The following is an 18,323-nucleotide window of genomic DNA, read 5'->3' as shown; positions in this document are numbered from 1 at the left end:
CAACTCTTTCTAATTGTTAGAATGTTGATTCACTGAAAGTCTAGAAACTGAAATGAACCAGTTACTGTTTGTTTCATACAAAAATCTTGGAAGGCTACATCCACACAACATAGTTCTAAGGCTTTGTGATCCAAATATAAGATATACAAAACTATTATGCCCAACATTCTTCATAAAGACGGCATGCAAGAACATGAAAGCAGGAATAGCAGTAAATTCAACAAATTAAAAAAAAACGCCCACCGTGGGGCTCGAACCCACGACCACAAGGTTAAGAGCCTTGCGCTCTACCGACTGAGCTAGACGGGCCTGTGACAGTGGTCGCTTCCTTGTATAAGTAGACCTTGCCAACTCATTCTGCACGGCCCTATGAACATCAAAATTTATGTAGTCTGTCTTGTGGTTCCTTGCATCAGCCTGCCATATAACTTGGCAGTGGTGCAGCCTGCCAGACCTAGCACTTACAAGTAAACGGTGATAAACATCTCTCAGTGTACACGTCAGACTGAGGCTTACAGTTCTATCTCTGTTGGAAATTAAATCTCTTTATGCAGTAAACATATGTAAAAGCGAAGAGAAGAGTAAAGCCAGCCAGCACTGCCGCTACTACACCAATGAAGTCTGGGTCATAGCCGAAGAAGTCCTTGATGAAAGCCTTGACTTGCTTATCGGGCTGGCCAGGCACCTTGATAAAATCCTCCACATCACCATATTGTGACACAATCAGACCATAAACCGTCCATGCCACTGGACAAATCCAATAGTACCAGATCCACCATTTCGGGATTTTCTGAACAAGACATTATTTAAGTTAATTTACATAGAGGGCAGTGCATGCGGTTTGGTGTCCTTGAAAGTGACTTTAAGAAAGGAAAACAGTGACTCACCGATCTTGGAATGATGAATCCTGAGAAGAGATTAAAGAGAGAGTAGAAGGCAGCAGCAAATATGGAAGCAACCTGAGGGTTCGGTGTTATGGCAACACTCATCATACCATAGTATGTGAAATAGAGGAAGGTAAGGAATGAAATGTAGAAGAACCAGAAGAATTTTGCTGGTGTCCACTGGAAAGACATCATTGAGTACACAATAAGAGTGTAGATGACAGTCTCGACGAACACATATGGTATCTCCACAACAACCTGAACAGAGAAAAGAAACTATCAGACTTGAACATCATTTCAAATTATTTTGTTTCTCCTTTATGCCACATTTTAACTATGTACATCATACTTGGCATGACCTTATATGCATTTATTGAGTTCAGTTCAATTGCTAGTTAATATAACTGACCTGTGAGAGAGCAAAGGGTATAGCTGAGTACATTCCGGCTGCACGCTCTCTGTAAAAGACAGTCCTTTCCACAGCAATAACAGATTGAGCAGTTATACAATTTTCAAAACCAACAAACGCAACAGCAAAATACATTGATCCGATGATGATCAGAAGATCTGTTGAACTCTTCCTGCACCAAATAAATAACAGTTAAGGATCCTGTAATACACATTCACGATAAGATAAAGATGACTGCAAAGCAAAAGTTAACAACTTAGGATGGTAAGAACATACATCTTACGACCAACCCTCCAAAATATAATCCCCAGCAATAAGGCAGTAAATAATGCAAAGACCATTCTGACAAGGTTGTAGTCAGGGCTTCTCCAGTAAGTCAACCATTGCTTCCAGAGGCAGAATTTGAACTGATCAAAGGCGTTCCGCGAGTATTGAGTGGGGAAGTAGAGGTCACTAGAACCAGGAGGCGGCTTGCTCAGCTCTTTGACTAACGCTTTGGTCCGCCTGAAAATAGTCAACCATACAACAAAGTGGACATCTAAAACACCTGGATACTCAAAACGACAGGAAGAGGCAGGTCCATTCAAGCATAAATTGCAGTATAGTTAAAGGCAGAGTGGTGTCCGAATCTCTAAGGATCACATGTTCATGATGCAATGCTGCCTGCACTACTGCAATACAGGACACCAATGAAGCTAGTGGACGCGCATAAGGTTTTGGTGGTTTTAAGTCACAGGTCAAGTCCCAATGTCCATAAAATCAATCATCTATAATTTGCCCTACATGTTCTTGTTTTTAACATTTAAGAGTGGGCCAAATATATTTACACTAAGAAGCTGAAGGGGTCCTGCACTTACTGATACACAACTGATGACTTGTAATGTTCCGCAAAATCAATCTTCAACTGAACCTCTGTAGCAGTTGAGCTTACATCCAGCATCCATGTAGCAGGGTTGCACCCCTCTTTGATCTTTGGGACTCCATGAATTGCCTGGTTTGGTACAAGGATAAACAGACTTTAAAGACTATACCAACGAAAGAGTTTTAATTAGAGAATGATCAAATATATCCACAATATTGCAAAACCTGTTGCAGGTAAGACAAGGTGACAGGAAACTAAAAGCTATGTGGTAATTGGAAGAAGTTTGAATATAAGATTACACACCTCAAAGTATTCAACAACTTTGTGTGAGTTCCTACCCAATGGCCCAGAGAATATGATCTGGCCTCCTCTTTTCATTAAAAGCAGCTGCATGATGACAAACAAATATTAAATCACAAGAAATATACATACATACACGAGAAGAATGTCTCCACAAGTCGCAATTGCACTACCTCGTCGAAAGCTTCAAAAATGTCAATACTTGGTTGATGGATAGTGCAGACAACGGTTCTTCCAGTATTTACAGTGTTCCGAACAGTTCTCATAACAATTGCAGCAGCCCTTGCATCAAGACCTGAAGTAGGTTCATCCATGAAAATAATTGAGGGGTTTGCCACAAGCTCTACGGCAATCGTCAATCTCTTTCTTTGTTCTGTTGAGAGCCCGTTCACACCAGGGAGACCCACAATAGCATCCTTGAGACCATTAAGCTCAACCAGTTCCATAACTTCATCCACGAATATCTACACATATGTAAACCCACTTTATTTGACATAATTCACCTAAAAAACCTATCAAGAACATAATCAGCAAACAGCCAAACACTGCAGTAGAACAAGAATGTACCTTCTTTTCTTGATTGGTGACCTCCTTAGGAAGACGCATGAAAGCAGAAAAGAGTAGGGACTCCCTTACAGTGATCTGTGGAGAGTGGATGTCATTTTGCTCACAGTAACCTGATATTCTTGCAAATGTTGCTTGGTTCTTAGGGTAACCAGATATATAGATTTCTCCTTCAATATATCCGCCAGTTTTCCTTCCAGACAGAACATCCATGAGAGTAGTCTTTCCAGACCCACTCACACCCATAAGGGCAGTAAGAACACCAGGCCGAAAAGCCCCAGATATCCCTGACAGTAGCTGAAGCTTATCAGCAGCTACTCCTTGACTCTTCATCTCCTGCCATATACACAGCTTGCAAATGAGATTACAGGTAATGGGATAGCCACCACAATGCACCCAAAAAATGCATCCTAACTCCTTACATATCATGTTTGGGATGATATGCATCAGCATAATCGAGAATCTAACGGAATACGTCCGTTGCAAGTTTTCGAAAAATAATCAAGAGCTTTTGTAGAAAATATGTTAACTCACATAGTCACAATACAAAGTCTCCACTCTCCACACACCAATGCAAAATGGTTATTCTTCAAAAACAACATCGATATTCATACTCCGATCATTTTTCCAGATTAAATGTGGTCTACCTAATTATCTAACACATATCCTAAAACGAGTTGCTTTTGCAATTGGAGGGGGTATTTGATTATATGGAAGACTATTGGTCAATGATGACATGGGAATGCAGCTTGGAAAAAAATATATATGGACAGGGAACATACTGCAGGCATGTCAACATAGTAATTTATGTCACTGAAGGACATGGAGAGGGGTTCGAATGGAAGAATCATCCCTCTTCCTGGAGCAGTTCTGACAGAAGCATTTATGTGTGATCTATCAGAAGTATTAGAGGATTGGCCACGTAATCGTTCAAGCACTTTATCCACTAGAAACAATGAAAAAACATCATTAGAATTGGGACTCAAAGTAAAGTAACATACCCTTTTCCCAAACACGAGGGTAGAATGCAAGTGAAACAAACAGAAACAAGCTTACATGTGATCATTGAGTTTGGGGATAAAGGTTCTGGTGTTGGGACTTTAGTTCTCTGTGTTATATCTGACATCTTCTTTCCTTCCTGAGTGCTCTCTAGACTTAAAGTTGTATCAGTTTCTTCAGGCAAGATTGCCTGTGGTTTTCCGACAGCTAATTAATTCAAGGAGCAAAACAATCGCTTAGTAAGATGTCAATATCAAAGAACCACTTTAGTACACAATGAATATATTTGTTTAGCATAGACAAGAAAATGCTGTATTAAGAAAATAAAGGAGTTGCCTGATGCATGTCATAACATATCTTTATGTAGTAGATACTTACGATTTAAGTACATAAGTGACAGTGTGAATAACACATTGAACAGAACAGTGAACCCTAGAAGTGCACCCGTTGCAATCCAGTACCATTCCTTATTGGTGAAGATACCTGCGTTTTCAAGAACTGCCACTCCCAATCTCCTACCATCAGGTGTCTATTGATTCACAAAAAGAAAGTCAAGAAAAATTATTCTTATAAGAACACAGCAAGGATATTTGAGATTTTTTGTTTGTATAAGTTTTTTTTAATATTGCCATGTTGGGATTTTTTTTTCTCAAATACGCAGGAGAACTACGTATCATTGTATTAATAGAAGAGAAATGAACTGTACAGAGACCCAAGCGCGCGCGCGCACACCCACTCACTGACTGAAACTAATCACCTATTACTGAGAGGAAAGACCTGACCAAAAACCCACTACCCAACACCTCAAGCTGTGAGCCAGGGCAGTCCCCTAGCTCCAGCCATAGACCATAAAAGAGCTTCCTCCCTAGCAAGATTCAAAGCCGTGGACAATCTAGGGGTGGCTCCATTAAAGACACAGTTATTACAATGCTTCCAGATGGTCCAGGCGCATTGCCATGTTGGGATTTGTTACTAGTTCCAAATTTGATACAATTTTTTTTGGGAACTTGTTGGAATGTATTTCTATTTATTACAGGCTTTTGGTTTACACGGCCAATTGCAGCGAGCGCTTGCCAAAAAAAAATTTATTACTAATCGTGTAGAGGAATTTTAGCTTTTGAATTGTTTTTTGTACATATTTCTAGATATATGTCCTATATGCAATTGGGACATAATTTTTTAATGATATCTAGAAATAGAAACAAACTAATATATAGATAATCAAAATTGAAGAGAACTGTCTTTTTCTGTATGCTTTCCCCGTTCTATTGCTACCACAATCAATCGGATCATATAGATATCCCTTCAAGACAACATAGGTCATCGAAAGGATCTCGGATGACTCATCAAAGCAGAAAATGGGTTCCTATTTGAAGAGTGCCTAAATGCATGGATAATCTTACATTAACCCGTCAATTTTGGATCCCATTCAGGATTTTTCTTGGGAAGTTTCAGGAAGAAATTGGAAAAATGGAATAATATCGATTCATACAGAGGAAATGATGACGAGTTAACTTACAAATTTGTCCATCCACCTTGGAGAATGCATCTCATTAGCGGCAAGAGCAATGTATCCATATGTTAGAGGTGAACAATAATAACCCCATATCAACCATTTTGAAATTACATCTATAACAATGAGCAGCAGTTATGTCAGCTTCCAAATAAGACTCAACACTGAAGTGTTGAACACAAAAGATTTATTTATGAAGAAATCAAGTCTTTGAGCCATATGGTACTTTGCTAACAGAAATAAAAACTCATTTACTGATTTTAGGACTACTCAGTTCCCATTGTTTATGCTGAATTTTTTTTTGAGCCCTTAACTGTGTATGTACTCCCTCCATCCCAAATTATAGGAGGTTTTGGCTTTTCTAGATTCATAGATATTATTATGCATCTAGACATAGGGTATATCTAAGTGCATAATAAAATCTATGAATCTTAAAAAGCCAAAACGACCTATAATTTGGGATGGAGGGAGTAGATAATAAAAAATTTCTCGAATCGTATGATCATGACACCAAGACAATCAAACAATGTCCAGTATACAGCCAGGGACAATGGAAACAAGAAATTATGGATGTTTACCTTTCGGTAGAATGAATCCTCCTAGTACAAACATGAAAAGGACTGCAAGTGATCCTACTGTATTAGTTATGACCACTGTTCTGCACATGCCAGAGACGAATCTGAAGAGTGCTGCAGACATCTGCTGGATAAAGAAGACGGCAATCAAATGTTTGAAGAACCTGCAGCAAGATGAATATGTAACTAGTATGGTCAGAGAAGCAAATGTAAAATTTTAAACTACATATAATTTTTATTGGAGAGAGTGTGCACCTGCTGGCTTCAGGGGCAAAACCGATGGTGTAATAAGTTATAGCTGCCCAAACTATCGACTCAAACAGGGAGGCAGGGACTCTCAATAGAACATTCGGAAGTGTAAAAGTCCATGGTCGATGGAACAAGAAGTCCCTGTGTTTGTAAAGAACAGCGAGCCTTGCCAAAATAAGAGATGACTCAGCAAAACCATTGAACATGTTAACTATCATGACATAAACAAGTGCTCCTATGTAAAGTTGTCCGTCTTCCTCATTTCTTGTATGCATTTGTGTTCGCAGGAAAACTGTTGATGCTACTAAGGCAATCAGGATTCCCTTCAAAAGAAAAGAAATAGGATCACATAAACAATTATAACTCTGTTAAGCACTCTACCATGGTTACACAAAGATGTTAAGATTGCATTGAAGGAGACGAGCAAGGTATGACCTGGCTATTTAGGTACCTGAACTATTTTAAAAACATAGACAAATGAGTTTCTCTTCATAAGAAGCCATTCCTTGGACCATGAGGTCTTGAGAAGCTCCAAAGTAGGAACAGACTGCTCAGAGAAGACCAAAGCGGATTTGTGTATTTTTCTCTTGTGGAAAGGAACTGAAAGTTGCTTTTTGAGGCTCTTCCCCATATGAAACTTCTTGAACTTAGCCACAAAGTCAGGCACTGATACATAGTGATATGGTTTTTCGTTCTGTATCCAGTACTGTTCCTGATCTTTCTTTGATGTAACCTGTTCGAAGAAAGCACCCATCAGAACAGTATGTTAAGTGCTTTGTGCCTACTGCACCCTCTATTAAGTAATATATATGGCATTTGGATAACGACACAGTCTCCAACTTTATATTTTTTTTATACAAAAATATGTTAATCAAAAGAATGAAAAAAAAAACTCATACCATGAAGTTATTTTTTTCAGTAAAACTAGCAATACCATTTTCACATGACCAATCCAGATGTTTCTTTTCTATTAGCAATTAAGTGGTCGAATTTTCTAGAAGTTTGACTACAGACTTTCCGAAACATGTTACATTTCTTAAGGGAGGGAGTGCCATTTATATTGGTTGGCCAAAAGGTAAAAAACTAGATGTATCAAGAAGCGTTACAAACTCTAAGAAGTTGTCTTCCTGCTAACTCTAAAGAGTAAACCAAATGTGTTAAACCTCCTGGCTAATAGCAAACAACACTAGAGGCCCATGACAGTTGTAGTTAATTCATAACAAAATCATGTCATGCTTGCCCAAGAATGTTCGGAAAAATCTAATAGGAATTGAAGTCTTATGCGCCGAAGTGACGAACCTCCTGCAAGAAATCAGCGACGCCTTTCCTCTCCGGGCAGCGGAACCCACACCGCTCGAAGAACTCGAGCACGTACTCCCGGGGCCCCTGGTAGACGATTTGACCCTCGGACAGCAGCATGACGTCGTCGAAGAGCTCGAAGACCTCCGGCGCGGGCTGGAGCAGCGACACCAGGACGGTGGCCTCGCCCAGGTGGACGATCTGCTGGATGCACTTGACGATCTGGAAGGTGGTGGAGCTGTCGAGGCCCGTGGAGATCTCGTCCATGAACAGCACCTTGGTCGGGCCGACCAGCATCTCCCCTGAAATCAAACACGCGCAGCGGAGGCGATCAGGCAACGCGATCAGAAGCGCAACGGAATTCAGGAGGATGACGGGAGGCAGGTACCTGTGGTGAGGCGCTTCTTCTGGCCGCCGGAGATGCCGCGCATCAGCTCGTTGCCGACGATGACGTCCGCGCACATGTCCAGCCCGAGGATCTGCACTCAACAGCGGCGGCATCACAACCGCGGACATCGCCGAATGCGTCGAAATTTTTGCGAGGGAAGCGAGGAACGCGATGCGATCCCCCGCCTTCTCGGTGTGGCACACAAGCGAACGCCTGGCCTGCGACTGCAACTGCAACTGGAACTAACCGCTCTTCCTAGTCTACTCGTTTGTCAACGGACGAGGAGCCGACGCTAATGCTGGGCTGGCGGCTTTGGCGGACGCTTGAGGAGGAAGGGCTTTCCGGGCCGAATAAAGTGCTGTTGCAAGGCCCAAATAAAGTCTACGGGCTTTTGGTTTTTCCCCTAGAATTTTTCTTGTTCCTTTTTATTTCCTCTACTCTACTAAAACAATATTGCTTATATTTTTAAAGCTAAGTTTTTTCATTATAATTTATTCCTCGCTGAATGGGCATCGATGCATTTGACCGTAAAAAAAGCTTACGCTAAGATTTGCTTTAGGGGCTTTACCCTGAGAATGTAGTCCGTCTGCAGAGTGGCTCCATGAACTGAAGTGGCCTGCAAATCATCATTGCAACACAACGTTAATGAGTACGCCACCTAAGCAACATGTTCATGTGGTAGATGGAGGAATGGAGTGAACGTGTCCACACCTTCATGAACAGGTCGACCTCCGGGTCGGGATATATCCCCTGCTGCCTCTCCTTCTTCGCGAGCTCCTTGAGCAGCTCTGCCCGCGGGAACGGCACGCGAATGTTAAAACGTTGACGATGGAGAGTGAAGCGGCAAGAAGAAAGCAGAGACAGCGTTGACTCTCACCGTATCTCTGGCCGACACCCTGGCACCTCGCGGAGAAGTCGAGGACCTCCTTGACGGTCATCTCGCCGTCGTGGACGTCGTTCTGGCTGATGTACGCCGCCGTCTTCTGCGGCACGAACTCGTCCAGCCCGTACCCGTTGTAGGTCATCTCCCCGCTCACCTTAAGACCGGGGTCCAGCTTGCCGGCCAGTGCCAGCAGGAGCGTCGTCTTGCCGGACGCCGGCGGGCCGAGCAGGAGCGTCATCCTGGACGGCCTGACGACGCCGGAGACGTCCTTGAGGATGCTGAGCGGCCTCCTCTTGCCGAGGTTGACCCCGGCGAGCCCCAGCAGCGAGTCGGCCGCGTCCAGCGCCGCGTTCGCCAGCGTCGGCAGCGCGCGGGTCCCGACGTGGCACTCCGCCTCCACGCTCAGGCCCCGGAACCGCACCTCGACGGTGGGGATCTGGATCCCGGCGCGGTCGATGCGCGCGCGGAGCTTCCTGAGGAAGCGCTCGTTGTCCTCATCGGCGACGCGGAACACGCGGTCCACGAACGCCTGGCGCTGCGCGAGCCCCATCGCGCGCACGTCCACCTCTTCGTGCGGGAAGCGCCGCCGGCTGTCGTCGTCCGCCGCCCGCACGAGGCCCGTGCGCAGGCGCTCGAAGGACGGGAGGCGCTCCATGGCGGCCCACTGCAGGGCCTCCTCGTCGTCCACCTCGTCGGCGCCGCTGCGGCGCCGCGACGACGCGCCCGAGAAGTAGGGCGTCGCGTCCGGGCTCGCCATGCCGTGCAGGCTGCGGCTCAGCATCTCCATGGTGGCGGCGGCGCCGTACCGTGCATGCACGTACACGGCGGCGCGCGCCTCGGTTGGTTTGCTTACGTTGTACGAGCTGGTTGATCCGGCGTGCAGTAGTCTGTCACGTTCCAGCGAGATGCTTTGGATGCGGTGCCATTTATACGCGAGGGAGTGACGCGACAAGGCTCGCGCTTAGAAGATGCCGGCTTCGATTGGCCGGAGCCGTTGTCAGCGTCGATGTTGAAGGGCCACTTGTCAGCTGGCTCAGAGCTCACAAAAGCATCTGCTGGCGTCTACTAGCTCATCTGCATGAAGAGTGTGCCTCTGAACAGATCGAACTGCCCACGGAAGCAGCAAAGGATGGGTGCAAGTTGTGAAGTGGCGTTGGCTCCTGGGCTCGTGGCCTAACATGCGAGTGCGCCAACGACGTCCCGCTCGAGCTCGGCGCAGCGGCTGACGCCCCAAAGCTCGGCCATGGCGCGCTCTGGTGAACCAAGAAAGCTCGACCGGAGCTCATGACAGTTACGCCAATCACCAAATAGATCGGACCAGGTAAATGCAGCACACACTAGCACCTAATAAAACTGAACTGATCAGTGATCATGGCAGCAACAAAAAGGACAGGCACGCACGAGTGCTGGACCGGAACTGCTCGCGGAAGCAGCAATAACGACACGCACGAGTGGCGTACGGGCTAGGCACGACGGCTACTGACGCTCCAAAGGTTGCTAAAGCACGAAGCCCAGGACTGTTGCACCAATGGCCAATTAGCCGCCAAGGAGATCAGGTGAACGCTGACAGCCTGAACACAGTGCATAGCTTTCCACGGAATCATTGGATTGTACGTCAACACTCGACAGTGGACAGGGCATGTTATTTTGCCTATCACACAACACTGTGAGTCTGTCTCGACGCAGCAGATTAATCATTGGATTGTACGTCGACACCTCTTCTAGATCTGCCGACTCGGACTTTATAAAATACGCCAAGAGATGCATTCAGGGCAGTTTTTTTAGACAGCGCCCAAGTACCCTTATGGCTATACATCCCTACGAAGTCAAGACTCAAGAAGAGCTCCAGAACTGTGGTGTGATCCTCCTGCGGGGGGTTACGCAGGAAAGCCAAATGGCCATCTGAGGCATCTCATGCGTCGAATATTCCAAGCTTGTCGTTTGTAGAAAAGAAAAATGTCCAGGCTACAAGCTCATTGGAGCATTCTTCTCTGACGGATTCAATGGGTCCGATAGGTTACGTTGGCTATCTATATATGCGCCTAACCACATAGCTAATTAAGCGACAAAAGAGCATCGGGTGGAGCAACCTGAGACGATATTCCCCGCGTGATGGAGATTGGAGGCTAAGTGGTGGTTGTGAGCTGTTTGCATACCTGCATTGGATACTGCATCACTGATGACGAGTGGTTAACGGTCGGCAGACGGGTGCATTTGGAAAGGGGAAATGGTGGATCGAAGCTGTGGCGATCAGACGTCAGTACAGATGATGCGGTCGTGCGGAGCTGGAGCGCTCGAGAGCGAGTGACGTCAAGGAATTCTTCTGCCCGAGCGGAAAAGACGAGAAAAGCGATGGTGCTCTTGCTATGCTAATCTGGCGACCCTGTCCTCTCAGTCTACTGCGACTTCGTTAACACGCTGGTGGCACGTTCCGACTTCTGGTTCCACGGCTCCGGCTCCGCACGAGGAGCCCCCTCGCGAGGGGCCCTGCCAAACTGGCCCTATAGCATCGAGCGGTGATGGTGTGCAATACATTACCATTTTGACAAATGTTGGAACCGTAATTGTTTCAGCAACAGAAGAAACACATTGCAACGCAAAATTGCAAAACAGAAACAATGCGGTGAGCGTGGATCGAACACGCGACCTTCAGATCTTCAGTCTGACGCTCTCCCAACTGAGCTATCCCCGCTTGTGTGGAAGGTCAGCGGAAGAAAATTAATAAATTCACATGACCTCTTGTTATCAGGCCCTCATATGAACTCAGGCCTTGGCCCAAGTGAACTCGGCCTCCAGTTTTCGGCCCACCCACACGCTAGGCCCGGTTTTGCTGCGAACTCCTCTTCCGTCCGTCCGCAGCAAGCAAACTCGCAAAGCGAAACGCAAACGCTCGCCCTTCCCTTCCCCGCCCGGCGGCCGCCCGACGCGAGACGACGCTCCGCCGACGAACGAGAGCGCGGCCGCCGCCCGCCCGCTGCTGGCCATGCCCTTGTTTCGTGCCGCCCTTGAAGACCCGTCCCAGTGCCCCTGACCCGTCCACATCGCGGTGAGCCATGTGGGGAGACGAATGCGGCCCGGCCTCTAGGCGACTAGGCTCCAGTCTGACCTCGCCGCTTTGCTTTTGCACGCTGAAGAGCGGCAGCCGCGCGCGCCCCGCCCAACAGCATGTCCGGCGGCCGGGGGTGAGACGGCCACGCGTGCAGCAGGCATCGACGGCGACTGCTCGGATTGTCAAGACGCGACCTCTAATTCTTCTCTACTTTTAATTCCACCTTTTACGGTCCGGCATACATCTTGCCGTGTACGTCTTCTATTCTACCTTTTACCTTTTATTACGGTCCCTTTAGCCCGTAAAATTTTCATAAAAGAAAAAAAAGACTACAATATATAAGGGAAGAATTTTAGATTAATGAGCAATGCGAAAGCGTGCTGGGGTCATTAGGTGGAGACTGCAGCCTGCAGGTTGTTTCGGCAATGGAACTCCTGATAAAACCAAGATAAAGCTGCCACACCGTACAGAAGGATCATACGGAGTTTGGTACAGGTGGTGAGAGCCCTTGCATAATATATCCATTGCCAGATCTCTCTGCTGCTGCTGCTGGAACTTTTCCAAAAAATTAAAAAAGATCTCTTTGCATGATCCTGTTCAATATAGGAATCCCAGGATATATAGGATCCAATATTTTTCCCTTCTAAATTCCAAGTTGTTGCCGGCAGGCAGTGTCTGGTGTGGCCATGCTAGCAAATAAGTACTCCAGAGTACCGCACATATGGGATCAGTCCAGGTACAAAGTGATGCAGCCAGCACCCAGCATGCTAACAAGATCCATTTGCTTGGATGATCCCTTTAATTTAAACAATCTTTGCTTTTGTTTGTACATAAATTATTCCTAGAGCACTAGTACAAGCCATGCGTGCATGCATGAACAAATTAAATTCAATCAGCATCTGTACATATTCATCGCCTCAAGAAATATTCAGATACCCATCGGCCTTGCTTGCCACTTTCAGCTGTTCTCTTAACCAATACAGGCCGTTCCCCGTCCTTGTTTTCGCCCCGATTTTGCTTAAGCAGACAATCAAGTTGTTGGCCAAGTGGCGTTTCGCTTTGTTGCGCCATAAAGCACAACCACTTGGATTGCAGATATGTGCAAAATAATTGTATAGATAACTAGATATCAACACAGTTTGTAATCGGATTTTCTCTCCAACTAGCTGCAATCATACACACGCACGGGCGACACAGTAGAACATCACTACAGCGCAACAGGGACTTTGGATGCCGATGTCTTCCCTGCTGCGTGTTTCCGGTGGCCTTCGTCGGATAAAGGAACTCGATTCATGCATGCATCATGCATTATACACACACAGTTCACAAATCCCATCTCACTCTTTTGCTTTCTCCGGAGCAAAAGACCGCTGCAGTCGGCTGGAATTGGACAGGGATTGCTTTTAATTTGCAGCAAAGGGAAAAAGCAGGAATCTTCGGGCTTTAGGACCATACCATACCAATCGCAGTGTACGAACTACGTAGAAACCAACGCATCATGCACGGAAATCATGTTTTCTTGGAGAGAAATGTCGTCCAGTTTTTGGAAGGGGATCGGAGGTGAGAGGGGAAAAGGACTGATGAAAGCATTACGTGCCCACCCACGATACTTCGTACCGAAAAAGAAAGCTGATATCTACACGAGAACTACACCCTTCTTTACAGCTTATACTTTGATGAACAACATTGTACCCCTTTTTCTCAAGAATTTTTATACACCATCCAGGTTCACCCAACCTAAACATTTCTCCAGTAACTTTTTTTTGGGAAAAAAAAACTAAACGGTTTTAACCACTGTTACACATTCGGAACTGCATTTTCTTTTGGTAAAATTGATTAAATCTGTCACAAGCAAGACATATATGTAGCAAAACCGTATCATCATCCAAACATTGGCAGATATATGAAGCATAGATGAAGTGCAGAATCAAAATGCTAGGGTAGTGAGGCAAGAGAGGTGCAAAAGCCTCCTAGCAGGTTCGATCCTGCTGAGGCCAAGGTGAAGAGACCATTTGTGTAAAAACCAATCTTTTTCTTAAAAAACTAGTTTTCCCAACTAACTTGTGTTGCCCCAAGTAGGTAATCTTATAGATTTATGATGATGTATATCAATCGTAATAAAAAGAAATCGATATACGAAAATCATATTTATTTGAGAAAAAATGAAATTGATTTTTTGGAAGACAGAAAGGAAAAGGACATCAAAGTGAGGAGATAGATCGAGATATTTGTGTGCCCACTCATGCACCAACGAACAGGTCGAGATAGTTCGTTCCGACGCGAAAGCTGATATTACACAGGAACGAACTAAGGCGTTTATTGACCCCTCATACTTTTAACATGTTTGTTTGGGAAAAAATGAATTGATTTTTCGAAGAAATGTGAAAGGAAAAGGCCTAATCAAAGCGAGAAGATGGGCTATCTCAAAGCGTGAGTGCCCACTCACGCACGTAGGAACAAGGTGACATACATCGTTTCAAAAAAAAAAAGGACGACATTGACACAACGTTGTACTGATTTTTCAAGAAATTTAATTTAAACAGTTCAACTTCACCCGATCCTAAACAGTGTTAACCTTTGCCACATGATTCTCAAGCTGCATTTCCTTTGGCAAAATATCATTAGTTTGGCACGATCAAATAAAGAAAAGAGACAAACAAATCCATTACCTTTACCATGAAGCGCAAGCAAATTAAGTGGAGAATAACATTTCCTAGGTTCGATTGTAAAAAACATAAAAATATCAATATTTCCCCTTACACTTCGATCCAAACACTACTGGGAAAGGACCTTTCGTCAAGGACCTTAGTATCGGTTGGAATTGAGCCCGGTACTAATGTGAGCATTAGTACCGGGCCTAACGGCTAGTTCCCCAAGGCTGCCTGGTGAGCCCTTTTAGTATCGGTTGGGGGAACCAATCGGTACTAAAGGGTGCACATTAAACTTTCAGAATTGGAAAAGCCCTAAAATAAGTGACCACATTGCTTCCACAAGCACGGTCCCCATAAGCGGTCCCTGAGCGAGAGAAGGAAATGATAAGCGTGGTCCCTGAGAGAAAGAAAACTTCACGTTCGAAGGTGTAGATGAAGCAAAAGTGAAAGATTGGAGCTTCAAGAAGGGTGCAATTGCTTTTCAGACGTACAAGAAGAAACTTAACAAAGACTACATAAAGAAGGGGCTTACACCTGATTTCACAAAGCACCCGAAGTTAAGAGATCACTGGGATTCGTTTGTACAGTTCAAGCAGTCAAAAAAGAGTGCTAAGGCAACTCAAACTAACACCGACAATGCTCAGAAGAAGAAATACTTTCATCATCTTGGGCCAGGAGGTTACAAGAAGGGGATCATGAAATGGCAGAGGATGGAAGATGACATAATTGCTAGGGGAATAATACCGCAAACTCTTGAATGGCCGGAGCGAGCAAAGAATTGGTATTATGCTCATGGCGGCACGCTCAATCCTGAACATGGATCATTTGTGTTCGGCCAAGAATTAAGAGAAGTGGTTACGAGACTTGTTGACTTAATAAAGGTAATGGTTGAAGGATCTTTCATGCCTGATCGAGAGAAGGACAAGCTGACAATGGCACTGGATAACCTAGAACACCCTGGACGTTGCCACGGTAAAGGAGTAATTCCATGGAAGTTTGTCTTTTGTGAGCACATTGATTCATACGGAAGTCGCCAAAGAAGTAAGGCCGAACACGCACAGCAGCTGCAAGAGTTGCAAGAACATGTACCTTTGATAGAGGCAAGAATGGAGAAAGCAATCGACCAGCATGTGGCTCTAGCTCTTAGCAAACAAACCAGTAAACAAGCAGGTGCAACATCAGGGTCTAATGTCGACGTAAGCCCCTATCGGCGTCGCTTCCACGCAAGCCCCAGCTGAAAGATCTTCTGACATATTTGAGGACAACCAACGTCATCCCGTGGACGACATCACTAGGAGAGCCCCTTGTGAGTTTGTTACTCCCATGAAAAATAAGCTCATCATGGTGGCTAAGCAACCGACACAAGGCCAAATACTTCATGGCCTGGAGATTTCAGCTTGTAGTTACGCCAAAGTTGGGGTGGACCGAGTGGACGACGGTTGGGATGACCTGGAACTGGAGATCCCTGGAGGTGGCAGGGAAAAGAATCTAGGAGAAGCCATCCATGGTTGGATTCTATAGCCCAAGCACTACATAGGATTACGCAGTTGAATCCCCCGACCTTGGGATGATCTCCTCAGGGCAAGATCACCTACGCCATTTGCCAGGGTACCCTCTCCACTACTAGACAGGGATCCTAGCATGATTCCACCTCCCCTGTTATGAGCATGGCTACACGGCGAAAGACGCATTCAGTTCTGCCTACTGCGGCTACGAAAAAGCAGAATGTGCTGAAGAGAAGCAACCAGAGCCCAAGAACCCATGTGATGCTGAGGTTAAACCTGACTTCGCAAAAAAGCCTCCCGCAAAGAAAGATCCACCACTTGATAAGGGTAAATTTCGAACTTTCATTAGAAGCATGGAGTTGGAGCACAAAAAAAAATAGCCATAGAAATCACCGCTATCTGACTACGACCAACAAATAACAAAGACTTTTCAGAAGAACAAGAAAAGTTGGTTAACTATTTCGCAGCTCGAAATCCAATCGAACCAATCGATTGCCCCGATCAAGGTGCTTTCGAAGTTTGATCAGAACCTGCTTCAATTCGCTAAAGATACAAATCTCACCCCAGCTCAACTTCGAGGTGAGGATCACGTCCCAAAGCACCCTAGGGCTGCTAAATGGAAATATGAGTATGGGAAATCACTTGTGTGGCCGCAGTTGGTGGACCGTGTTCCAATGAAGATGTACAAATTGCACCAATGGTACATGGAGGCTTCAACCAATGGTTTATTCGTGCTCGAAGTTCGGATTGGAGATCAACATTATTTCCGTGGGGAAGACATTATAAATGTGCCGTTGGAGGAACTCTATTACTTTTATAATCAAGATGCACTTGATAAGTCACTCATCAATTCCTGGGTTCCGTAAGTCTTTAATATGCTCTAACTTCAAAATCCCCGCTCTAGTCATTGTGCTATGTCTTAACTTCTATTCGATTGTCGGAGGAAAGGATACTATGACGTAGGCTTCATGGACCCCCGATGTTGTAAATGAGTCAATTCTAAGAGATAGACCAAATCAGACCTTGAAGAATATATATAAGTTTCTCGACAAGCAACATTACAAGAAGTACATACTTCTACCATACAACTTCAAGTGAGCGTGTTTCCCATCTCTTTTTTTAACTAGCAGTTAAACATAAGACTAACTTCCACTGGATACTCCTTGTTGTCGTGCCTGATCTAAGCATGATCTATGTCATGGACTCTTTGAGAAAACCAAGAGATGGATACAAAAACCTCATAAACATTCTAAACAACACATGGGCTCGATTCTGTCGACATCTAGCAGGTCAATTCAAGGAGGAACTTGATTTGAAGACTGAATTCCCGGTATGTGTTGAATTTTCACATCTCGTGGCACTTTCTTGAGCACAACAAATATTTCATAACTTTTTTTGCAATATATATAGTGTTTGAGATAGGAGTCAGGGAATAATTTATGCGGATACTACGTATGTGAGTTCATCCATGGCTTTGTAGGTCCGAAGCGTATGACTGACCACGATTTCAGTGTACGTATACAAAATTCTTAACAATAAATTAGTTCTAATTATGTCGACCCATTGATCTACTATATAATAACCTTTGTCGATGACACAGATGATGTACATGAAGGAAAGACTCCTCGACATAGAAAAAATCAAGGCAATTCAAAAACAACTCTCTGGATTTTTCTGGATGAGGTAGTAAATCCAGCAGGGGAGTTTCGTAATGATGGATCAAATCTACATCACTGTCAGGACTCAGGTTCAAAATAGTTGATCCGAAATGTTGAATTTGGAAAGTTGATGCAATGTAATATTATTCATATATGTGTATGCACAATAGGTGTGTGTATAATAGTATCTCAAATGCAATATTATAGATAAATACAACTTTATATATATTAGCATATTAGAAATTAGAAATGGTATACGTAAAGGAAACAAATATGAAATACTAATATAGAATAAAGAAACAGAAAAGAAAATAAGAAAAGAAATAGAAAAAAATTTAGTACCGGTTGGGGAGACCAACCGGTACCAAAGGGCCCCTTTTAGTACCGGTTGTTTCAATCGGTACTAAAGCTCCCTAGTACCGAACTAGCAATACTGATTGCGAAACTGGTACTAAAGGGGTTCCCAACCGGTATTGATGGAGTTTTTCCTAGCAGCGAAAGCAATGGTCCATAATATATCAATGATCATATCTTT

At 44.6% G+C, this 18,323-nt stretch overlaps 1 protein-coding gene and 2 non-coding genes across 3 annotated transcripts; all 3 read right to left on the bottom strand.

The window, feature by feature from the left end:
• Window positions 1-48: 48 nt before the first annotated feature.
• LOC117857956 (ABC transporter G family member 38) lies at window positions 49-9,727 on the bottom strand. Its single transcript, XM_034740892.2, has 20 exons — window positions 8,920-9,727; window positions 8,754-8,830; window positions 8,611-8,658; window positions 8,043-8,133; window positions 7,655-7,956; window positions 6,807-7,088; window positions 6,362-6,678; window positions 6,110-6,270; window positions 5,538-5,647; window positions 4,397-4,547; window positions 4,076-4,225; window positions 3,802-3,965; window positions 3,023-3,355; window positions 2,629-2,919; window positions 2,459-2,542; window positions 2,151-2,284; window positions 1,570-1,797; window positions 1,294-1,465; window positions 888-1,142; window positions 49-790 (listed from the first exon to the last, which is right to left on the bottom strand). Exons 1-20 carry the CDS (start codon window positions 9,710-9,712, stop codon window positions 521-523), a joined length of 4,413 nt encoding a protein of 1,470 aa, XP_034596783.1. The 5' UTR covers window positions 9,713-9,727; the 3' UTR covers window positions 49-520.
• On the bottom strand, window positions 237-309 carry TRNAK-CUU (transfer RNA lysine (anticodon CUU)). Its single transcript has one exon. It is a non-coding gene; the product is annotated as a tRNA-Lys (tRNA).
• Window positions 9,728-11,544: 1,817 nt separating the features above from the next.
• TRNAF-GAA (transfer RNA phenylalanine (anticodon GAA)) lies at window positions 11,545-11,617 on the bottom strand. The gene has a single exon. It is a non-coding gene; the product is annotated as a tRNA-Phe (tRNA).
• Window positions 11,618-18,323: the final 6,706 nt, after the last annotated feature.

Source organism: Setaria viridis, chromosome 5 (assembly GCF_005286985.2).
Source record: "Setaria viridis chromosome 5, Setaria_viridis_v4.0, whole genome shotgun sequence".
Taxonomy (NCBI): Eukaryota; Viridiplantae; Streptophyta; class Magnoliopsida; order Poales; family Poaceae; genus Setaria; species Setaria viridis.
This window is presented reverse-complemented; position numbering and strand designations above follow the sequence as displayed.

What these genes read in the sequence shown, in the direction of transcription:
- LOC117857956 (XM_034740892.2), bottom strand. Translation starts at nt 9,712, where the DNA reads ATGGAGATGCTGAGCCGCAGCCTGCACGGCATGGCGAGCCCGGACGCG. An exon ending in TCACCAATCAAGAAAAGAAG is followed by an intron (nt 2,920 to 3,022) that starts GTACATTCTTGT and finishes ACATATGTGTAG; the next exon opens with ATATTCGTGGATGAAGTTAT. An exon ending in TTTTTGAAGCTTTCGACGAG is followed by an intron (nt 2,543 to 2,628) that starts GTAGTGCAATTG and finishes GTCATCATGCAG; the next exon opens with CTGCTTTTAATGAAAAGAGG.